This window comes from Parus major, chromosome 24 (genome assembly GCF_001522545.3).
Source record: "Parus major isolate Abel chromosome 24, Parus_major1.1, whole genome shotgun sequence".
Taxonomy (NCBI): Eukaryota; Metazoa; Chordata; class Aves; order Passeriformes; family Paridae; genus Parus; species Parus major.
In genome coordinates, this window is record NC_031792.1 from 5,344,671 (window position 1) to 5,366,592 (window position 21,922).

The following is a 21,922-nucleotide window of genomic DNA, read 5'->3' on the forward strand; positions in this document are numbered from 1 at the left end:
ATGGAAGTTTCCCTGCTGGCCTCTCCCCCCACCAGGCACAGTCAGGGTCCTGCTGGAGTGACCAGGCTCTGGCAGCCGTGCCTCTGCTGGAGGCTGTGGGCTCCAACTGGGCACACTGGTGTGGGAGCTGCCCCCAAAGCAAGCCCAGCTCGTTCCAGCCGAGGTGGCCTCGGCAGTGACCTTGGCTGGCAGGGAGGGGAGAAGCAAAGGCAGAGTCCCGTGGAGCTCCAGCGCCTCCTTCTCCTCCACCCCGTGGTATTTACCCAGCCGGAGCCTGGCTTTGTTGTGAGCAAAACCACCTGCCTTCCTGATGGGAAATTATGACGGGGAAATTATAGGTATTTTCAATTTACCCTAATTTCATTTTAAAATGTGCAATTCAAATGACAATAAAGATGGGCGCAGTTGGGAATATAAATGAGCTTCCCTGACATAGCAGCCCGGAGATGTATAGCGGGCTCCTAATTCATTCCCAGGCATCCTGACACTTCCCCATTGTTAGACAACAACAGCTAATCACCTTCCTTTGTTAAGTATGAATCACACTTCTCTTTAGTAGCTTCCCCATTGTTTGATGGGTTAGGAGCTGTGCCTACGATTTACAGAGAGGAGCCTCTTTGTATTAAAATGAGCCCGGCTCCCTCCTGCACTCAAAATAATAAAAAAAATAAAATTAGAAAGACAAAAAAAAGAAAAAAAAAAAAGAAAAAAAAAAGGAAAAAAAAAAAAGGAAATGAATTAAAGTCTTTGATCTCGCCTTTCAGAAATGGGATTGAGCTTTCGAGTACTGCGGGTGCTGCGGATAGCGTGGGCTTGCGTGTGCCAGTGCGTTTCGGGGCATTTTAAAGGGAAAAAAGACACAAATTGTAACTCATCAGGATGTAATTCCACTCACTTACAATTATAATTCCTGCCTGGCTTCTTGTAATGAATTTGAGTGATGGAATGGGATGGAGCCAGCCCACGGGCGATGGGAGGAGAGGGTGTGGGTGCTCACACAGGTGCCGGGACCAGCATCACTCCTCAGCAGCACCGCAGCCCCTGAGGCACCTTGGCAAAGCCCTCGGCTCCCAGTGCTCCCACTCAGCACCTCAGGAGTGGCCACAGGCTGAGCTCCATGGGCTGCAGGCACTGTGCTGGCACTCACCCTGCCAGGTGCAGAGCCCTCTCCGTGCTGCTCTCCCCTGTGGACCAGCCCTTCCAAACCTCTTCACTAAGGCCAAGACACCACTTCAGCCCTGGGCTTTCCACTCCCCAGTGGGAAGCACAAAAGGGAATCAAACACTGCAAAGCTCCAAGGATAAACGCAGCAGGAGATCCTCCAGCACAGCCATGTGCCCCTCATCACCCTCCACTTTCCTTCTCCTCCTCCCACCTCCTGCAAAAACATACAGATGCAGCCAAATCCCTTCTTGCCATGACAAAAAAAGGTGTAAAACTGAGCAATTGCACATGTGTGTGCAGAGTTTGGAGCAATGGCTTTGGATAAGCAATAACCCAGCTCCTCCCCATCCCGCCACGCCGGGCGCGCATTTCCATGGAGCCACTGGGCTCCTGCAGTATAAATAGTTTATGGCATATCAAACTATTAAACATGATTTTAATCCCACTTGTGATGTTCGAAGCATAACTCACAGGAGGCTGACTTTGATGTGGCTGGTGGAACGGAAATCACATTGAACAGATGTTCCAGCTGGAGCCGCTTAGTGTTTCCATTACAGACCCTGCACTGGGGCTTTTTCCAGCTCTTTCCGCCAACCCTCCTTTTTTTATGTATTTGGAAGGGGAGTGTTTTATGACTCAGCTCTTTCATTGCTGCTATGATGATCAGGCATGAGATTAATGGCACCCCAACTTCAATTTTCCATCAGCTGAAAGAGGATAATCTCTCCCACCATGCACACACACCCTTCCTAGGGATAACCTCCATCCTGGTGTTACTGTGCTGCCTGTGAGCATTGCTGATGTTCTTCTGAGTGGCAAAAGAAAATGAAAGCAAGCTGTAGGAGTGATTTACCAGGCTTCTGCTTCCTGGGAAGGATTATTTTTGGTTCCCTGGGATTATTTTGCAAGGCCATCTCTCAAACCATGCAGCTGGGTGATGTTTGCTATGGTGTCAATTCAACCTCCACTGCTGGAGGTGGAGAGTTTGGGGTTCAGGGGGAAGCTGCAGCTCATGTTGGGCTGGGATGAGCTCCCCAGCCAACAACTGCTGCAGAAACCACTTCTTTCTCTGCCCAAGGTGCTGCTTCTCTGCTAGATATGGGAAGAAGACCCATGAGCAGGACTTCCCAGAACAATTCCCTAGGGAAAAATGAGTGGCCATATTTTTTGCTTACAAAAAGCACCTTTAACTCTTTGCAAAGTGAATGCAGCTGGTTGTCTACAAGGCTGAGAGTGAGACCTCATGAGGTAAAGCTGAATTAATAGCTGCACTTCATGATCTTAGAGGTCTTTTCCAACCTTAACAATTCTGTGATTCTGTTACTAGATGCATCAAGAGCAGACTTTTGCATCCAGGTCAAAATCCATCCCACCTCAGCTTGGTTAATCCATCTTGGTATTTTTCTATCCCATCATGCATCCAGCTTTGGGAAATTGATATCCTCATTAGCCCCCATTAAGAACAACATACTTTTAGTAGCTGGGTAGAATATTATTGTTATTATATTCACAGCATGGAGTATTTAATAGCTCAGAGTGGAAATTGGTGTTCTTTATCGAGTTTTTCTCTTTCCTAAGCAGATTCCATGTGGCTTGGGGATTCAGCTCACGTCTGCAGCCCACACTGTACTGCCCAGTGTAATGATGTCTCCGCTCCGCGTTGTTTGTGTGAGTGTGTCTCCAGCTATTGTAGCTGTTTGCTGGCTGTGAAATAACCCAAGCTATTATCTCATTTTATCTGCCCAGCTCTGTCAGGACATGCAGCCAGCGACCCAAGAGCCTGGTAATCTTCCGGCAGCAAAAGCTGGAAGTCTTAAATGGTGAATTTTCTGCTGCGCTTGAGTTTGTTCAGTTGAGTTTGCCAGTTTTAATTGGTCTCTGGAAAGCAGCTGGCATGCTAATATTGAACATACTGCTTTTGCAAGTCGTGGGTAAATACAGCTGCAGGAACTGGATGTGTGAATGGAGTGTGGCTGGAAGGGGTCAGGAGGAGCCCAAGAGCAATGGCTACGGCAGAGGAGGAGGAGGGAAGGCGTCTGTGAAATGTGAATTTTGGAGGATGGCAGATTTTGCTCTGTGGATTACAGTAAAAGATGAATGGCACAGCTCTGAACACAGCCCTGTCCCCTGAGGTGGTGACTGGCACTGGCTTTGTGTCATGGGAGGGACACTGTCCTGATCAGATGTCTCACAAAAAACTTATCACTGTAAGTCTGGAAACACGTCATTCTGCACCAGAAATCCTGATGGGACTTTGCTACTGGCCATGCCCAGAGATGTTGCTTGCTCACCCAAAACCCTTTAGGGGTCCATCCCTGCTCCAAAGACCCCAAGGACCTGGATCAGGGCACAGCTGGGCCAGCCAGAGCACAGCAGCTGGTGCTGCCTTTGCTCAAATCCATGGACACATGGGAAGCAGGATATCTCTATAGCATGGGTATTCCTCGGTGCCCCAGGGAGCTCAGGGCTCATGAAATCTGGCTGTGACTTCATTCTGTTGATACAACAGTAAATCCCAGTAAAGAGAAACCCCCAGTCCCAGCATGCTGCTCCTGGCTGGAGTTGGAGTGCTGTGAATTGCAGTTTGTTTCTTGTCAATGGTTCTGTTATTGCCCAAGTTGATGGTTTGGTCCACATGAGACCCTCCCACCCCATGTTGTCAATCTACCCTGAGTCTCCTGTTGATCTCTGTTAGGCCCACCACATGCTTGGGTTTCCACTTTGGAAATCCCCTAAATTTCCATGTTTGATTAGTCCATGTGACCCAATTTCCCCCTCACCTCCCTCACTGGATGATGATTTTGTGAACCCTGCCTTTTACCCTCCCCAGGATATCTCTGATTAGCTGATGCTTTGTACCCTCCCTTTGAACCACCTCCCTATTTCAGCTGTTGCACAATCACATTTTCTGTCTTTTGCCCCCAAGATTCCCCAGAGCAATAAATCCTCTGTTATCCCATGCAAAAGACCTCCCTCTCATCCTTGTCTCCTCAGAGCACAGTCTGACAGCCAAAAGCCATAGAGCAAGAGCTCCAGTGGCACCTCAGGTCATCCTGCTCCTGGGGTGTGAGCCACTCTGGAGCAGGCTGAGGTGACAGAGCCAGAGGAGCGGTGGAGAGCCCTGGGGCAGAGCTGGAGAGGGCAGAGAGGCTCCCAGCAGGCAGAGCTGGGTACTCACGCTGGATGTCAATGGTGACAGAAGTCTCCTTCCCGCTGGGAATGGCTTTGTTGGTGGCACGGCACACGATGCTCTCCCCGTTCTCAATGTCGGAGGGGGCGATGAACAAGGTGCTCATGATGCTCTCCCTCTTGCCGTCACGGAGGAGTGTCTGTGAGGGGGAAACAGGGGTGAGGAAAGGACTTTCCTACTGGAGAAGGGCACTTTCCCCATCCCCAGGCTCAATAAGAGCTTCTCAGCCAAGCAGCTTCCCGCAATAACAATTCCTCTGGCTGGAACCTGCCAAAAGCCTTAGGGGAATAACAAAGACAAATTTCACTGCACTTCCCTGGGAATTGGGCTCTTAACTCCCATCTGCTTCCCTGCAGCCCTGCTGTGCCTAGGCCAGGGAGGAGAGCTCCAGTGGGACACATCACCCCCCACTGCAGGAAAGAGGGAGCCAGAGGCCAATGGTTCCCTGCTGTCTTCTTCTGCCCAGCTGCCTGGGCACTTCCCATGCAACGAGTGGTGATGCCAGCAGCAGGGATGGACCCTGGCCATGCATCCTTGGCTGCCATGCTGTGGTCTGGCCCAGCCCATGGTAAATCATCACCTCTCAGGTGTTCACTGATGGGAGCCAGAGATCCAAACCCTGCTGGTAACCAGCTCTGCCTGCTCAGCCTTGGCACTGTGCTTCTTCCTTGGATTTATCTGACTTCAGCTGTGGTGCCCTGCCATGGCTCCTTTGGGAGCTCAGGAGCCTGGGGGCGCTTCCTTACCATCCCCTAATCCTCCTGCAAGTTCTTACAGGAGGTCACGTCACCCCCTAACACTGACTTTGATAAACTGAGCCCTTGGAGCTCTCAAGATGTTATGTGGTTTTTAGTCTTTTAATCATTCTCCAACCCCTGACCTCTCTCTGATTTATCAACAGTGGATTTTGGACCCTGCCAGGCAGTTTTTCCTTCTAAGTTGCTATCCTTCAAGTTTGTTCCTCACAGTGTAAGACAGGGTTTCATTGGGAGATAAACAGATGTCAGCCAGATGTGTGGATGTGGCACTTGGGGACATGGTTTAGTGGTGGTCTTGGCAGTGCTGGGGGAATGTTTGGACTTGATTTTGGAGGGCTTTTCTGACCTAAATGATTCTTTGATTCCAAGACTAATGCTTTCCCTGGCTCAGCGTGGCACAGCCTTCATGCACCCAAGTTTGTGGCTCTCAAGCACATGAGACAAGGAATGATGCTGAGAAATTGTCTACACAATCAGCCCAGAATCCCAGAGTCATTAAGGCTGGAAAAGCCCTCTGAGATTGAGTCCATCTCTTTACCCAGCACTGACAGCACTGACCACGTCCCTCTCCACCACATCCACAGGTTTTTGGAAAACTTTCAGGGATGGGGAATCCACCACCATGCTGAGAGCCCATTCCAATGTCTGAATACCTTTTCAGTAAAGAAAATTTCTCAATATCCAATCTGAACATCCCCTGGCACAATCTGAGGCCATTTCCTCTCCTGTCCCCTGTTTCCTGGGAGCTGAGCCCGACTCCTCCCCGGCTCCCCCTCCTATCAGGGAGCTGTGGAGAGGAAGAAGGTTTCCCTGAGCCTGTTTTCTCCAGGCTGAGCCCCACAGCTCCCTCAGACACTCCTGGTCCTCCAGCCCCTTCCCCAGCTCTGTTCCCATTGCTGGACACAAACACAGGATGCTGCCCTGTCCTTGATTTATTGTTACCCTGTGTTCTCTTCCCTAGGGCAGCTGCCCCACTTTTGGTGTTGGGGTTGAGGTAAACCCCAAGTCTGTGCAGAATTTCCCCTATTTGAGGTTAACCTCAAATTCTGCAAGTCTTTCAGGATCTTGTAACATTCCCTGTCCCCTTCAATAGAGATCAGGGGATTTCAGTCAGCCGTGGCTGTTCTGTGCTGCCTGGCTGGGATTGCATGGGGCTGCATATGGATCAGTTGGTGGACTGAAAATTCAGAGTAACAAAGAAATTATCACTCAGTGTGAATGGTTTCAGGCAGTTGGTAACCCAAACAGGGCTTCTTTCCGGTTGGCTGGAATATCTGGATCAAAGGAAAGCTGGGTTGGGTTTCAGTTTTTTTGGAAAAGCAGAAAGAGGAAAATTGAGGAACTATTTTAAAGGACACTTCAAAAGGGAAATGTTTCTAAGACCCCAAAAATCCAAACTTCCCACTCAAAAAATGTCTAAAATTGTCTACTAGCTTTTCAAAAGGCTGATTTTCTTTTTTAATGTGGAAGAGCCTCATGGAAACCTTCAGGAAGTCAGGAGGAAATGAGGCTCAGCCTCAGAAACAGAGGTTTTCCTGGCTCCAGGAGGAGGGAAGGATGCTTCCCCCATGCAGAACAGGGCTCCCCTCCCAGCCCATCCCTGCCAACTGCTTAAGATGCCATGGAGATCTCTGTGCTGTGGGAGATGGATCTGCAGCCTGGAAAACTCTGCTTTGGAAGAGTTTTCAAACTCTTTGGAAGGGTGTTTCAAACTGCTTTGGAAGGGTGTTTTGTTGGAAATATTTTAAATATGGGCGTTCCCCCTTCTCTGCTCCCCACTGCTTGTGGGTCTGAAAGGGAGAGGGCCCAAAATTTGTCTCCTCAGGGCCAGAGCTGGCAGCCCTGGAAGGGAAGGCTGGGGGTGAGGGGGATAAGCTATGAACAACTGCACTGTCAACAGCCTGGATTTTAATTAATTCCACTCGATTTGAGCAAGAGAGAGGTCAGTTCTGGCTGGCTCTAATTAGTGCTGCCTCTCGCATGGCACGGGGGGAGATGGGGCAGGTTCCCCTCTGCTCACCCCTGGCTGCAGGGGAGCAGCTCAGCTCCAGCAGGGAGGAGGAGGAGGAGGCAGGGAGGGTGTTCTGCCTCCTCTGCTCTCCCCAGCAAATCAGGATATTGCTGGAATTAGGCTGGATAGAGGCTTCACAGTGGCAGCAAAGGATGAAATGTTTATTAAAGATCTTCAGGAGCTCGAGGAATGGCTCTGACTGCCCACTTTGAAGTTTTGGCTGCAAACTGACCCATTTTAAGTCTCCAATTTTGCTGTTTAGAAATTTTCATTAAAACTGTCAAGTGTTACCGAATCTTTCACGCTCACCAGCCATCAGGAGCCCATAAAGAGGAGAACATGTGGGGTCTCATTCCCAGTGTGCTGCTGATTGCTCTTTGATGATTTCCTTCATGACCCAATAAAGACTTTCTGTCTAAATTAAAAAATGCCAAGAACCCTGACATTTTTTCATGGAAAACTGCAGTTGGAGGAGGGGACACATGTCACTGCAACCACCACTTTGATGCAGAGGTTCTGTTGCAGAACCAGGGTCAGTGCTGCTGTACACAACATTAACACCACACCCAGTGGGAGAAGTGGCCACACCAGGTGATAACAAGCTGTGAGAAGGTGCAAAAAGACAAATTCAGAGCAGAGCCCATTTTGGTGACAGTTTGTGGCTTCTCACTTGCATCCTCCTGGCTGTTTTCCTCCCAGCCTCCTCACTGGGAAGGTTTTATGGAGGGATGCAGGATGAGAGTCTGGGCTCTGCAGAGCTGAGGGTGCTGCCCCAAATGTTTTGGGTTTGTGTCAGGCCTGGTACCTTTTCATGAGCCAGGGAAGGGCACAGGCCTTGTCCCAGCCCCATCCCACCTCACCTTGGAATAGGTGGCTCCATTGATGACTTCTCCCCTCCTCATCCAGATGATGGAGGCTGCTGGCTTGGCGTTGTCTGCATGGCAGGTCAGGTTCAGGGGGTCTCCTGCTCTCAGGCTGATGATGGGCCCCCCCATAATGACAGGGTCATCTGGAGGAACTGCAAGGAAAGAGCACAGAGGAGACAATGTTACCTGAAACATGAAACCCACCTTGCTGGGGTCACCTGTGGGGGCTGGCTGCCAGGACTGGCCTGTGAGCTCCCAGACTCTGCAGAAGGCTGGGGATGGCCATGGCAGTGCTGTCCCCTGTCCCCAGGCTAGAGCCACCTGCCTTTTACTGCTCTCATGAAAGCTGGGCCCCAGATCTGAACTCCAGCAGCAGCAACTGGAGAAGTTTTTGGGGAGACTTGGGCCAGGTGGCTGCAAGATTTGCAGGAGTATGAGGGAGTCTGTGGCAGATAAATGCACTGAGGGCTATTAAATCCTCAAAGCCCTGGATGTCCTGAGCTGCAAACTCTGGGAGGATGGTGAGTACTTGAAAACAATATCCCTGCTTGAAATAAATATCCCTGCTTCCTGTGCATGCTGCTCTCCTTCTCCCTGGGGATCTCTGGTTGCTGCTGGACACAGGAGGTGGGGATTGGAGAGGATTGGGTGTGACCCCTGTTCTTCTGACTGCAAAGTGGGAGGGAGCTGGGGGTGTTTTGGGGCAGGGGAAGTTGGATTTGGACCTATGGGACTCAGGGTGGGATAACTTCTGGGCATCAGGGCTGTGGGCTGCCTTTGAGGAGCTCTCCCTTGGCCCTCTGTCCCAGGGAGGAATGGGGGAAGCCCTGGGCACTCCCTGCTCTCTTTATGTCCCTGTCACTCCCACAAGCAGGCTGTGGTCAGCTCTTGCCACAGGGAGGCTTCTCAGCACCTCCCTCTGGGAATGCAGATTTAGCTGGGGGGGCACAGGGACATTTCAGACGCCTGAGAGCCCGTGGGAGGCTGCAGCTCCAGGCCATGGCTCTGCTGGAAATGAAGCCAGAGACAGGGACTGGTGGAAACAGGAAAGCAGAGGAGGGGCACCTGAGCATCTTCTTCTCTTTTGGGACCAGCTCTTGAACCTGGCACCTCAGAATGGCAAGAGATGGGAAATCCAGCTGGGGACAGGGGCTGTTCTTTGATCCTGAAGGGAGGAGCTTTTATCTCTGCTACCCTGATGGGTCTGCTCCATCCAGGATCTGTACTGGAGATGGAGCTTTGTCCAGCTCCTCATGGAATCAGAGCATTATCTAGGTTGGAAAAGACCTTTAAGATCAAGTCCAACCATTCCCCATCACTGCCAAGCCCAACACTAAACCATGTCCCCATGAGGCACATCCACATGGCTTTTAAATCCCCCAGGGATGAGGACTCCAGCCTGTTCCAGGGGTGAACCATGGCAAATTTGGCCTTACTGACCATTGGTGGGTGTTTCATCAAGAGATAAAAAGTTCCTGACTAAGTAAGACAAACTTTTATTTCTGCTCTGTGAGAGACTGTGGAGACTCCCACTCCCTGACTCTTTAACAGCATCCCCAGCCCCATGGATACCTCACATTTTTCCAGGGAAGCAGCAGGGAGCTCCTTGTTGCTGAAAGCTGCTGGTGACCCCCTCATTGAGAGCCCTTCCAGCCCAAACTCATGTCCAAAGGCACTGAGCTCTTCCCATCCACGACCCTAGGGAAGCCAAATGCTGTTCCTGCTACGGACAGATGTGCTGTCCATCCACCCATGTCTGTCTGGGCTCCTGGGGCTCATGTGGGGGTGGCAGGCCCGCAGGAGTGTGAAGGACACCTTCAAGGCATTCTCAAGGAACACAAAATTTCTCCTTCACACCCTGCTCAGAAGTGGGTGGCAGAACCCTCCGACCCTCATCATCCTTCAGAGGGGATGTTGGGTGAAATCTGACAGTTTTCTGCCAAAGTGGAGCTGGTTTTGTTCCAGTGCGTTCCCCTCAGAGCCAAAGCTGGCCTAAGGCCCCTCTGAAATCCCCAAGCCTGTCTCTACTCCTGAGCTGCCCCACATTGTGGTTGGCCAAGGAATATTTAAAAACTCCTCACTGGCTCCTCCAGGTCGGGATTGGGAAGGGATTATGTTCCCTGACAATCCAGAGGTGGCTGCCTGCCCCAGCCTGGGATTTGCAGGCGAGGGAGATGTGCTGTGGGCACACCTCGCTGCGCACACACGGCTGCCAAGAGCTGGGAGTAATGGGATTTTTCAGCTCAGTGGGTGGAACCCAAGGACCAGGGAAAAAAAGCTTTTCTACACTCATCCAAAATCTACTTTTTTTTTTTTTTTTTTTTTTTTCCCTCTCCAGGCTAAAAGAGAAAAAAGAAAGTGCAAATCTGTGGTTTGGGTTAGCTGGAATGCCTGTCACTGAAAGGGGGAACAATTCTGCTCCATTCTGATGTTATTTAAATATAAAGGAAGTATGAATTTTAATTCTTAAAATTTATATTTTTTATTTCACTGGATGAGCTTATGCTGTTTAAAACCATATCTGGCAGTTTTCAATAGTTTTTTCCCCCTCACTGAATCCATTAATTGAATTTGACCTCTGCTTGTAAAAAATATTGAAAATTCATCTTGTAGAGTGGGGAAAAAAACAATCCACAAATCTTTCTCTGAAGACCATCTTGGAATTTAATGAAGAAACTTTTATGATGTGGTGTTTGACATTCCTGCCTTTTTTTCCTGGTGTTCCTGCAGCAACATCTTCCCTGCAAAGCAATCTAGTGTGTTCACTAGAGATATTATGGGACAGGGGACAACATCATGTAAGCAAACATGGAACCACTTGTCTGGCCTGTGCCAAAAATCCTCGGTTTTTAGAGTTTTGCTCCAGTTTCTCCCTATGGGATCAGCAGCCAGCTTTGAGGAGCTGCTTATGGCAATGAGGAGAGGATGGGTTCTGGCTACCTCTTCCCAAATAAATGGTTTTCATCACCCAGTCCTCCAGAGAGCTGTGAATTATTGATGTCTCCAGGCTCCCTAACAGGGAATTTGCTTGGGGTGGAGGGTCTGATGAAGAGGAATCAGTGATGTCTCTGTAACTTCTGCAATATGAAGGATGGATGTGTTCCTTCCCCACCTCAGCTCCAGCCTGGGAGAGGAGGCAGAGGAGGATGAGGAGAAGAATGAAAAGATGAAAAAGGGAGAAGAAGAAAGGAAGGAAAGCAAGAAGCCCTTAGCATGGAGCCATGATCCATTATTCATCCACTGTGCTCCCAGGATTGGTTGTTATTATGAGGCACCACTACAGAATCTGGTCTCCTAATTTTTAATCACGTAGCTATGGAAGCGTTAGCCTCCCTGATTAAACCAGGGATATAAATAGGAAGAGTTGTTTGGGGTTGCAGGGGGTGTTATTCCTCACAGCAAAGCAAATGGAGTTAACCTGCAATGCCCAGGAAGATTAAAATGATGGAGAAGGGATCCAGGACAGCTCAAGCCCACAGGAACAGAAAGCTGGATGGAAAGGGCCTCAGGGTGCACCAGGGGAGGTCTAGTTGGGATATTAAGGAAAAATCCTTCACTGAAAGGGTGGTCAGGTGGGAACAGGCTGCCCAAGGCAGTGGTGGAGTCCCCATCCCTGGATATGACACTTGGAGATGTGGTTAGTGGTGAGCATGGTGGCAGTGCCTGGGGGAATGGTTGGGTTCAATGGGATTACAGGGCTTTTCCAACCTGAATGATTCCATGAGTCTATGACATGCAGCTTTTTATGGGGTGGGAGTCCCATAAATTATCCTCAAAAGGAAATGAGAGTGAGACCTTCTGTGGTGGAGGTGACTCACCCCAGCAGAAGGTCTCCTGTTCCTCACATTTCCCTCAAGACCTCAGCTGGACACCTGTCCCTCTCTTCACTGCAGACAAAACTTTCCAAAGAAATGGTGACAAACTTCTCCCTGCCAAACCCCTCATTTTCTGTCAAAATACAGGAATTGCTGAATATTTTTAAACCTGTCTTGGACAGGCTTCAATCCTTTCTCCACAGCTCTGGGCTGCCTGTGAAAGAGGGAACAACTTGGGGTCCCTGCTCCCTGCCCTTTGGAAAAGTGCACTTACAGCACATCATCATAAAGAAACACAATTAAATTATGGTGTTCTTGGTGCATTCATCAGCTTTTTAAATTAGTTGTTAGAGACTTTCCTGCACACTGTCCCACCCTGCACAACGTGGTTAATTAGTGACCCCCACAGAATTCCTCAGTGCTGGGCTGAGACCCCAGGCTAAAGCTGCCTTCGAGTCAGGAATGATGTGGATGTCTTTAAATGCTCCTGGCAGCTGGACAAGGATGTGGCAAGCAAACAGAGCCTCAGTCATTAGCAATATTTTCTGAGATAACAGGATCCTCCAGCAGCCAGGTCCTGGAAGGGGAGGAAGCAAAAAGCCCTGCAGCCACCAGTACATTTTCCCTAATTAAGGCTGTTTCCAGTGTTCTTGTGGCTGGTACCTTGCTGCTGCTGGGTTTGTGTAACCAACCTCCTCTTCTTGGGGCCAACCTCTTCTTCAGTGTTAAGTGATTCAACCCCAACACCTGCTGATGGAAAGGGCCACCCAGCTGCTGGGCTGGAGAGGCCAACACTGAGCAACCCCTGAGGGTTGCCCTGAGCCAAATATCTGCAAGGAATGTTCAGCTGGTGTCAGGTGCAGCACAGGAGTCCCCTGTGGAATGAGATCCCTGATGCATTTCTCATCTCCATGGCTCCCCTTCCCCCAGCCTGTGGCACTTGGGGCTCTGGGCCCAGCTCCTGTGGGAGTTTAACAAGTAACAGTGACCAGAGGATGCTCCTGAGGATCACAATGTGCCATGGACCACTGGAAGGTGCATCCTGGCCCCAAAGGTGAGAGAAGAAGTGCAAATCATTTGGGCATGTTCAGCCTGGAGAGGAAAAGGCTCTGGGAAACCTGAGAGCCCCTTCCAGGGCCTAAAGGGGCTCCTGGAGAGCTGGAGACAGACTGGGGACAAGGGATGGAGGGACAGGAGACAGGGAATGGCTCCCAGTGCCAGAGGGCAGGGATGGATGGGATATTGGGAAGGAATTGTTCCCTGGCAGGGTGGGCAGGCCCTGGCACAGGTGCCCAGAGCAGCTGGGGCTGCCCCTGGATCCCTGGAAGTGCCCAAGGCCAGGCTGGATGGGGCTTGGGATAGTGGAAGTTGTCCCTGCCCATGGCAGGAGCGGCACTGGCTGGGCTTTAGGGTCCCTTCCAAAGCTGTTCTGTGATTCTGTGATGAATCAGGAGCCTGCCCAGTGGGAACAGCTGCCTGGCAGTGAGCACTAGTGAGAACACGAGGCCGTGTGGAGATGAAAAAGCCAAGCTGAGCACAGGTACCTTTGCTCCTGTATTTTGTCTCTGCAGTAGGGGAAGCCCTGGGGAGGCAGCCCAGAGGGATTCAGCTGGCTCAGCTGAGCCTCTCGTGCAGAGAGGGTGGATGTGGGAGCTTTGCTGTGCTGTGCTGATGTGTTTGTGCATTCAGACACGGTGTTGCAGCTTGTCAGAGAAGCATGTTCAGCTCTTGTAGACAAGTCAGGCTTATGAGGCATCACAGAGCAGTTGCTGGGCCTGAGTGGATCCAGCGCTGCCCTGACCCACACGAGTCCTTGGGGAGGTTTTGGAATACAAACCCTGCAAACAGAGTTTGCCTTTGCAAACCCCATCTCTGCTCCACGCTGGGTCATCCTGAGTCCAGGTTTTGTGGCTGGCAAAGCACTTGTGAAAGAAGCAGGATTAAGCCTGCAGCCTCTGCAAGATCCTTCCCTGAAAGATTGTGATCCTTTGATCTGGTGGAAGGTCCCCACTCGACAGTGGCAGGGGGGTTGGACTGGATGGTCTTCCAACCCCAAATATTCTGTATATCTATTATCCTGTCCTGGTCCAAAAGGTGGTCAATGTACCAAGACTTTGAGGGTGTGACTTTGGCAGCAAGCTCTTGTTAATGATATTCAGCAGAATGAAGAGTTAATTGGCTGTGGTTATCATTTCTGTGCATCATTTGGGATCAGAACATCTTCTTCTCTGCTTGAGAACTGCAAGGAGCTGCCTCCTCTCCCAGACAGTGTCTGCTTTCCCCACCAGCCTTGGAGGCATTTTGGAGCTTTAGTGGTGTTACTCTGCACGATGCTTTTGAGATTCTGGGGGGGTTTGGCCACAGTCATGGATACAGAACTCCCTGGAGCTGATCAAAGGAAAAGAGCAGCTCCCCTACCAGGCGAAATCAGCAGAGGCTGCCTTGTTTAATTGGCAAAATGAAGGCTGGGAGGCTTCACTGGGATGAGCTACAGTGAAAGAACCAGGAGAAGGTTGGGAGAAGACAAAGGAAAAAGCAGGAAAATTTGGATGCTGGGGGAGAAAAAAGGTTCTCTGTTTCATCAAGTGTCTAGGAAAGCTTTCCAAAGGGAAGAAAAGGGGCTAGAACACAAAACTGCTTTTAGGATGAAGCTTGCTACACTGGATAAGAGAATTCCCTCAGAGGGATTGTGTTTCTGGCAGAGTTTTCCAGCAGGCTGCTCAGGGTCTCGCTGTATTATCAACTCTGAAGGCTGCAAATTTTGAGGGCCTAAACCACTGCAGAGCAGCTTACAGCTCCAGGAGTGTTTAGCTTTCCATTTATCAGGCTTTTACACATTTAGGATTCAGATTTCCAGCAGTTCTTCAGAGCTAAGAAGGATATAAACAGACTCTTAGGTTTTGTCCAACACTTGAAAGGCAGGGATTTTGCTGTCTGAGCATTGTCATGGGCTGAGCTTCTCAGGGCAGCACCAAGTGGGGACTTGGGGCAGGACTGTGGGGCTCGGTCACCTCAGATCTGGAGGAAACCTAGCCCTGGATGCCGATTGCATCCTCCCCTTCCCTCTTGGTGTGTGTTCTACCTCTCCCCTTCCTGATGCAATTAGGATTTCAATCCTTTTGCTGTGGCAGGTAAGGAAAAATGAACAACACGAGCGAGTGGTCTGAGTTTAAATGGGGTCAGCAGAGGGCTCAGAGTCCTTCCTGACTGCAGTGTGTAATATTCCCCTTCAAGTATGACTGATCATCTTTCTTTGCATTGTCTATCTGAAACCTGGAGACCATTCCTGTCTGCAGCTGCTCAGCAAGAGGAGGCTCCACTCGTCCTTATCTTTGCATCCTGGGCTCATCCCCAGCAGTGTGGGCAGCAGGATGAGGGAGGGGATTCTGCCCTGCTCTGCCCTTGTGAGACCCCATCCACAGAGCTGAGTCCAGCTCTAGAGTCCTCAGCACAGGAAGGACCTGGAGCTGCTGGAGTGAGTTCATGGATGCTCTGAGGGCTGGAGCCCCTCTGCTCTGGAGCCAGGCTGGGAGAGCTGGGGGTGCTCACCTGGACAGGAGAAGGCTCCAGGGAGAGCTCAGAGCCCCTGCCAGGGCCTGAAGGGGCTCCAGGAGAGCTGGAGAGGGACTGGGGACAAGGGATGGAGGGACAGGACACAGGGAATGGCTCCCAGCACCAGACATTAGTGTTAGATGGGATATTGGAAAGGAATTGTTCCCTGGCAGGGTGCCCAGAGCAGCTGGGGCTGCCCCTGGATCCCTGGCAGTGTCCAAGGCCAGGCTGGATGGGCTGGGAGTGACCTGGGATAGGGGAAGGTGTCCCTGCCCATGGCAAGGGTAGAGCAAGATGAGCATTAAGATCCCTTCCAAGCAAAACCATTCCATGATTCTGTGATTCCCTGGAGCTGTCTGCACCTTCCCTACACAAGACAGAGAAGAGCCCAGCCCGTGTTGTTCACAGTCAATTTACAGAGGCCACACTGGCTCTGGGATGAGTTCTGGCATGCTTTCCAAGCATCCAGCCCCCTCTGAGTGCTCCCAGCTGGCCCTGCTGGGAGGCTGGTGCTTTACAGGATGCCTGCACGACTGGTACCCTCCCTGCCTCAACCCCATGCCAAGCCCTGGCAGGATTGCCCACCCTGGGAGTGGTGGCAGTGGGATGGGATTCTTGTTCCGTGCAATACGGAGCTGTGCCCTGGTCCTTGCTCGGCCAGGGATGGATGGGAAAAGGAGGATGTTGTGTCTACAGGTTCTCTGTGGTCCCTGCTGTGTCCTGGCCACGTCTTCCCCAGCCTGATGCTGCTCTGCTGCCTCATTCCTCCTGCCTACCCACGGGAGCTGAGCCTGGACAGGCTGAAAAATGCCGGGCAGCTCCTGGTGCCCCGGAACGGCGCCGGCTGCTGCCGGGAGAAGAAGGAGAGGAAAGAGATGCAGGCAAACAGCACAGCCTGGGGAAAACACACTGAAAAATAAATCAAAAGAAACAAGGGGAGCCAGGGAGAAAAATAGTGATGAAAGTTTAAATAGTGCATCTCTCTCTGGGTCCTATTTGTCTTGTGGCACTTCAGTGTGTGTGTGAGCAGGAGGGGCCGGGCAGCTGCCAGGATTGCTGCCTCCTCTCCATCCCAAGCACACACTTGTATCCCTGTTTCCCTCCTGTCTCTGCAGCTGAGCCTCGTTCATGGACCCTCCTCACATTAAGGAGCTCATGAGAAATAAATCACCAATGTTTCCTAACATTTCCCCTTTTCCTCTTCTATTTTCTCCTAAGGATTTGTCTCTTTTTTCATCTGGACACTGAAAGTCTCACGTATTCCACATTTCTAGGGTCAGCAGGATGGGTTTCTCCAGTGGAACAGTGTGTTTCTGGAGAATGCAGATCCCTAAAATTCAGAAATGATTCCTAGAGATGGTTTCATCTCACTGCAGCAAAGCTCAGCTCTGCTTTCTCACTCACTGCCCTGGAGGGGCTGATTTTCCTCCATCTAAACCCTCTCCAGGTCATTTCGAGGAATATCACTGGAATACTCTTTGGTTTTTCATGCTGATGAGGGCTTTGCTCCCAGATTCTTGGCTAGAGAGTGTTTTAAATATTCAGTTTTCACAATGGATTGGAATGAAACCAAATGTCAAAGTTCTGAAATCCTTTGTGAGAGCTGGCTCTGGGCAGGATCCATTTTGGAGAGCACACAAGCAGATCTGACACGGGATAAGTGAGTATTTGTATTCTACTGAAAAGCCTTCTATGTGAGGAGAAAGAAGTTTTGGCAGCCCCCTTCCACACTTTAACAAAGACCCAGATGCTGTGCAGGCAGGTAGCTGGCTGGGTATGGATTGTTTATTTGGAATATTCACTCTGCAAAGAGGAGAAAACTTAAAATTTTCTCTCCCAGCTGAAGGAGCAGCACAATGCCAAAGAATATATTGCATTTGCCAGGTTCTTGTTTGATTCTCCCCACCAAGGCAGTGTCTTTGGATGTCCACAGCCACTGCCAGGCCCTAACTCAGGGCAGGGGGATTTGGAGGGAGCTGTTTTGCTTTGCTGTGTCTGCCCTGGCTGCCCATGAACTGAACAGTGCTGAGAGAGGTGGGTCTGTGATCCAGGACAACCGTGATTAATGGTTCCAATTCTGCCTGTCAGGATGGTGGAAAGTCAGGGGAAAGCTTTGCAGATTTGTCAGCAGGGATGGGAGAGGAATGGAGGAAAAATGATCCCCCTGGCCTTATTAGCACTGATGTAATCAAATTTACTGATAAGAGCCCTTGTCACACACAGGATCCCTGTGTTGGGGATGCCCCTCCCCAGCACGGGCAGCTGAGTATAAAATCATAGAATTGTGGAATGGTTTGAGCTGGAAAGGACCATAAAGCCTGTTTTGTTCCACCCCCTGCCATGGCAGGGACACCTTTCCCTGTCCCAGGCTGCTCCAAGCCCTGTCCCACCTGGCCTTGGGCACTCCCAGGGATCCAGGGACAGCCACAGCTGCTCTGGGCACAGGGGATACTGAGGCACAGATTGACCAGGTGCTCTGAATCCTGGGCTTTCCAGCTGGAATATCCCTTCATCCCTGCTCTTGTCCAAGCCTCCTGCTCTGCCCAGCTGCCCTGCACCAAGACCTGGGCCAGTCCTGTGCCAAACCCCTCCTGCTTTGGAGGGACAGCAGGGGGCTGTGGCTTGGGTGTCCACCTGGGACCTTCTGTGGGAAAAGGAGGCTCAGGGGGAACAGCTCCCTGACAGAAGAGTGGAACCAGGGGAAAGTCTGGCTCTGCTCCAACAACAGACAGGACAAGAGGAATCAGCCTCAGACTGCATGAGGGGAGGGCTAGGTTGGACATCAGGAGGAATTTTATCATGGAAGGGGTGGCCAGGCATTGGAAGAGGCTGCCCAGGGTGAAGTTGGAGTCCCCACCTCTGGAAATGTCCAAGGAACAACTGGATGTGGCACTCAGTGCTCTGGGCTGACAAGGGGGGATTGGGCACAGGTTGTTCTTGATGGTCTGGGAGGTCTTTTCCAGCCAAAATGATTCTGGAACTCTCCAGATGAATCTGGGACTCCACAGAGGCTGCAGCATCCTCACTAATCCCACACTGGGTGGTGGTTAGAGGTGCTTTTGGGGCAGATGCTGAAATTAAAGGGCATCTGGGTCAATCTCCTTTGGAAGCAGCAGGGACCTGCTGGATCCAGTCCCAGAGCCCCTGGGAATCAGGGAAGAGCCCAAGAGATTGCAGAGGTGCTCCAAGCAATCTCTCTTTACTGTAGCTACAAACACCCTCCCACAAAGGGAAATAGGAAGCTGAAGGAAAAGGCTGTGGCTCTCCTCAGCTGCAGGACATGCCTGAACCTTCTCCTGGGAGGGGGATCAGCAGGAACATCATTATCTCCCCAATGTAGGCCAGCACCCCTGCCTCCCCCTCCCCCTGTGTGCAGCTCCCGGGTGCAGACTGACAGATCAGAGAACGCAGGCGAAAAACCGAATTCATTATTTTTCCTGTATGTCAGATAGTTTCAAATTGGTTAAAAAAAAATAGAGGGAAAAAAAAAAAAAAGAGAGGGATTATTACAGTTCATTAAAATAGAGGAAAAAAAGGAAAAGAGGTGCAAAACCCTGAGCTGGCTCCCCTACTTTTGGTGAGAGCTGCTCTTAGATCCCCTCTCTTGCAGGATGGGGAAGGGGGGGAACTCCTGCCTGTCTTCTCCCAGGAGGTGCCAGGGAAATTCAGTGATGCAGAGCACAGCAGGATGACATGGGAGACTGGGAACTGGTCCTTAAGGTTTGGGGCTTGATTATCTGGATCTGTTTTGAGGCTGCACATACCTTGAGCTCATTAGCCAACACCTCTTCTGTTAATTAGCCATGGTGTTTACTATCCTAACAGCACCTTACAGGCCTGGGTACCTCAGCACAGCTGAATCCTGCATTTCCCCTGGGCTGGGGCTGGCAGGGTGTGTGGAAGGAGCTGGAAGGGTACGAGAGCAAGGCAGCACCTCCCACTGTGCAGCACCAGGAGACCTCCCTGTCTCAGCCTGCAGCCAGGGCAGACGGTGGGTGAGCAATCCCAGGGATGGGCACTGCCCTTCCCAGCTCCCTGCAGGCTGAGGAGAGCAAGGACAGCTTCGTATTTTGAGCCTTGCTGCATCTCCAGCCTCAGTCCAGGGCTCCTGTCTGGTGCTCAGGGACAGGAAGACAGGATGAGATGTGAGTTTCCAGCTCAGGAGATTATTTTCACCGCGGTGGCCCCAGTGCTGTGCACTTGTTCAGTGCCAGAGGCTTTGCCCTCCCCTCTCCTGTGGCATTTCCCAGATGGGATGTGCAGCAGGTCAGATCCAGCTATTCCAGACCCAGAGGGCAGAGAAATGCCTGCTCTCACTGATGCCAGCCATTCCAGCACGGGATGGAGACATCACAGGCATGCTTTGTCATTCCCAGACTGCACTGTGAAGAGTGGAGGGATTCTGCCTTCCTTTGGGTCTGGAAGGACTCCTTTTATTTTTTATTTTTTTTTCTTTTAAGGTGAAAGGCTGATTTTTTTCCTTTTTTCTCTTCTTTCTCTTAAAGGCCACATCTTTGTCATGTGCTCCCCCTTAAACCATTCCCTGCCCCAAAGCCGTGCTGCTTTACCCAGCTGCAGCCCAGGGCTGGAGAAAACCCAGACCTGGCTGCTGGGATGTGTCAGAGAGGAAACTGGGAACAGGAAAGGGTGAGGAGAGACAAGACTTTGGGCCAGGTTGGGCCTAAAGGCTTGGAAAAATCTCCCTGACACTTCCTGTGCCTAGGATTTGAGGTATTACTGCCGTTTCAAGGAATAAGGATGCCTTTTCATTTGTAGAATCTCAGAACTGGTTTGGGTTGGAAGGGACCTTAAAGCTCCTCACATTCCATCCCCTGCCATGGGCAGGGACACCTTCCACTGTCCCAGGTTGCTCCAAGCTCTGTCCAGCCTGGCCTTGGACACTTCCAGAGATCCAGGAGCAGCCACAGCTGCTCTGGGCACCCTGTGCCAGGGCTCCTCACCACCCTGACAGGGAAGGATTTGTCCTGTTTCTCTGTTCCTGGCTGTTTGCACAGCAGGAGGATCAAACTGAGGGAAAAGATGAAGATTTTTCACACCTGTTCAATTTGGGTCACTAGGAAGGGTGGAGATTCCCCAGAATTTCAGGCTGTTGCCTTCATGGACATCTTGGGATGGACCCACAGGGCTGGGAAAGCTCCTACCTCACTCTGCAGGAATAACAAGAAGATTTCTTGACCCAGCCACTCTTCCTTGGGCATGGATCCTTGTTCCCAAGTGCTGAGCACATGACATCAGCACAGCCTGAGTTTGGAAGGATGGAGAGGTTTCCAAGACCTTAGAGCATGGCTGGCTGTGATGGAGATGAGCTAAAATGGGCTCAGAGGAGGATATACAGTGTTGCCCTGAAAATCAAGTTTTCTGACATTGTTTTCATAGTTTCTAAACACTTTCCCAGGAAAGTAACTATAAACATAGATGTTTATGCATTCCATTAAAGACATGTCTTTTGATGGATATTTCTTACAACCAGTGGGGTTGGGAAGGTGATAACCTGACTATCCAATCCCTGGTTGTTATTGAGAATCTATAAATACTGAAATGACAGAATAAAGTTGGTTCTTCCTCTACCACACCTCGAGCTGTGTCTGTGTAAATCATTTCATGTCTGACAGTGACAGTGGGGTGCTGCCTACAGCTCATATCTATGCTGTGGCTGTTGGAAACCAAGGACAAATGACAGATCTGTTCCTTTCCAGACCTTTTCCAGACCATGGCAGTGAAACCCTGTAGAGCTGGGGCTGCCCCTGGATCCCTGGAAGTGTCCAAGGCCAGGCTGGACAGGGCTTGGAGCAGCCTGGGGTAGTGGAAGGTGTCCCTGCCCATGGCAGAAAGGGGATGGAATGAAATGAACTTTAAGGTTCTTTCCAACTCAGATCATTGTTGGATTGTGTGAATACTCTCATCTGCAGGTCACCAACTGGAAGTTCTTGCATCCCTCCTTCCTTGGCAGGAACAGGCTGTGCATTGTGTTGAGTGATGCTCATTCCAGCCTCCACCAGGAGCCATTCCCACTCACATCCATCCCTGGCTGTGCTGCTGCAGAGGAGTCGAAGGCAGCTCACCCCAGGGAGCCCCACAGGGAGACGGAAATTCAGTGTTCAATTGCCTTGTGGTGGCACTGAGATGGTCGAGAAGGGAAGGGCTGGGCTGGGAGCTGGGAGCTTTGATCTGGCTACCAGCCAAACCCTCCCAGGTGAAAACCACCAGAAATATCAAATGAAGGCCTTAGAAAGAGACTAATCCCATGTCCCAGATCTGTCAGTGCCTTGCTTCCCTCCCCTCTCCCCAGCACCACAGCTGGACTCAACCCCCCTGTGGCATCCAGTCCAGCAGCTCCAGTCAGATACAAACTCTCCTGTTCAGCACTCCTGGCCTGAGCCACCTCGGGCCTCTCACACCCCACATCCTCCCACTGCTCTGCTGGACAGGGTCCTCTCCCTCACTCAGGACACAGGAACCCCAGAGCTGCTGTGCTAACCATCTCCTCAGGGAAAATGTGACTGGAGCTGGACATCCAGCTCTGGAAAACAAGGATCACCCCCCAG

The 21,922-nt window shown here is 50.9% G+C and overlaps 1 protein-coding gene across 1 annotated transcript in view; it reads right to left on the minus strand.

The window, feature by feature from the left end:
* Positions 1–21,922, minus strand: part of KIRREL3 (kirre like nephrin family adhesion molecule 3) — a 352,766-nt gene that overhangs the window by 49,199 nt on the left and 281,645 nt on the right. Inside the window, exons 5-6 of the mRNA XM_015649833.3 lie at positions 7,984–8,141; positions 4,343–4,493 (exon numbers count right to left, since the gene is read on the minus strand). Coding sequence (XP_015505319.1) covers positions 4,343–4,493; positions 7,984–8,141 — 309 coding nt within the window. The remainder of the gene's footprint in view (positions 1–4,342; positions 4,494–7,983; positions 8,142–21,922) is intronic.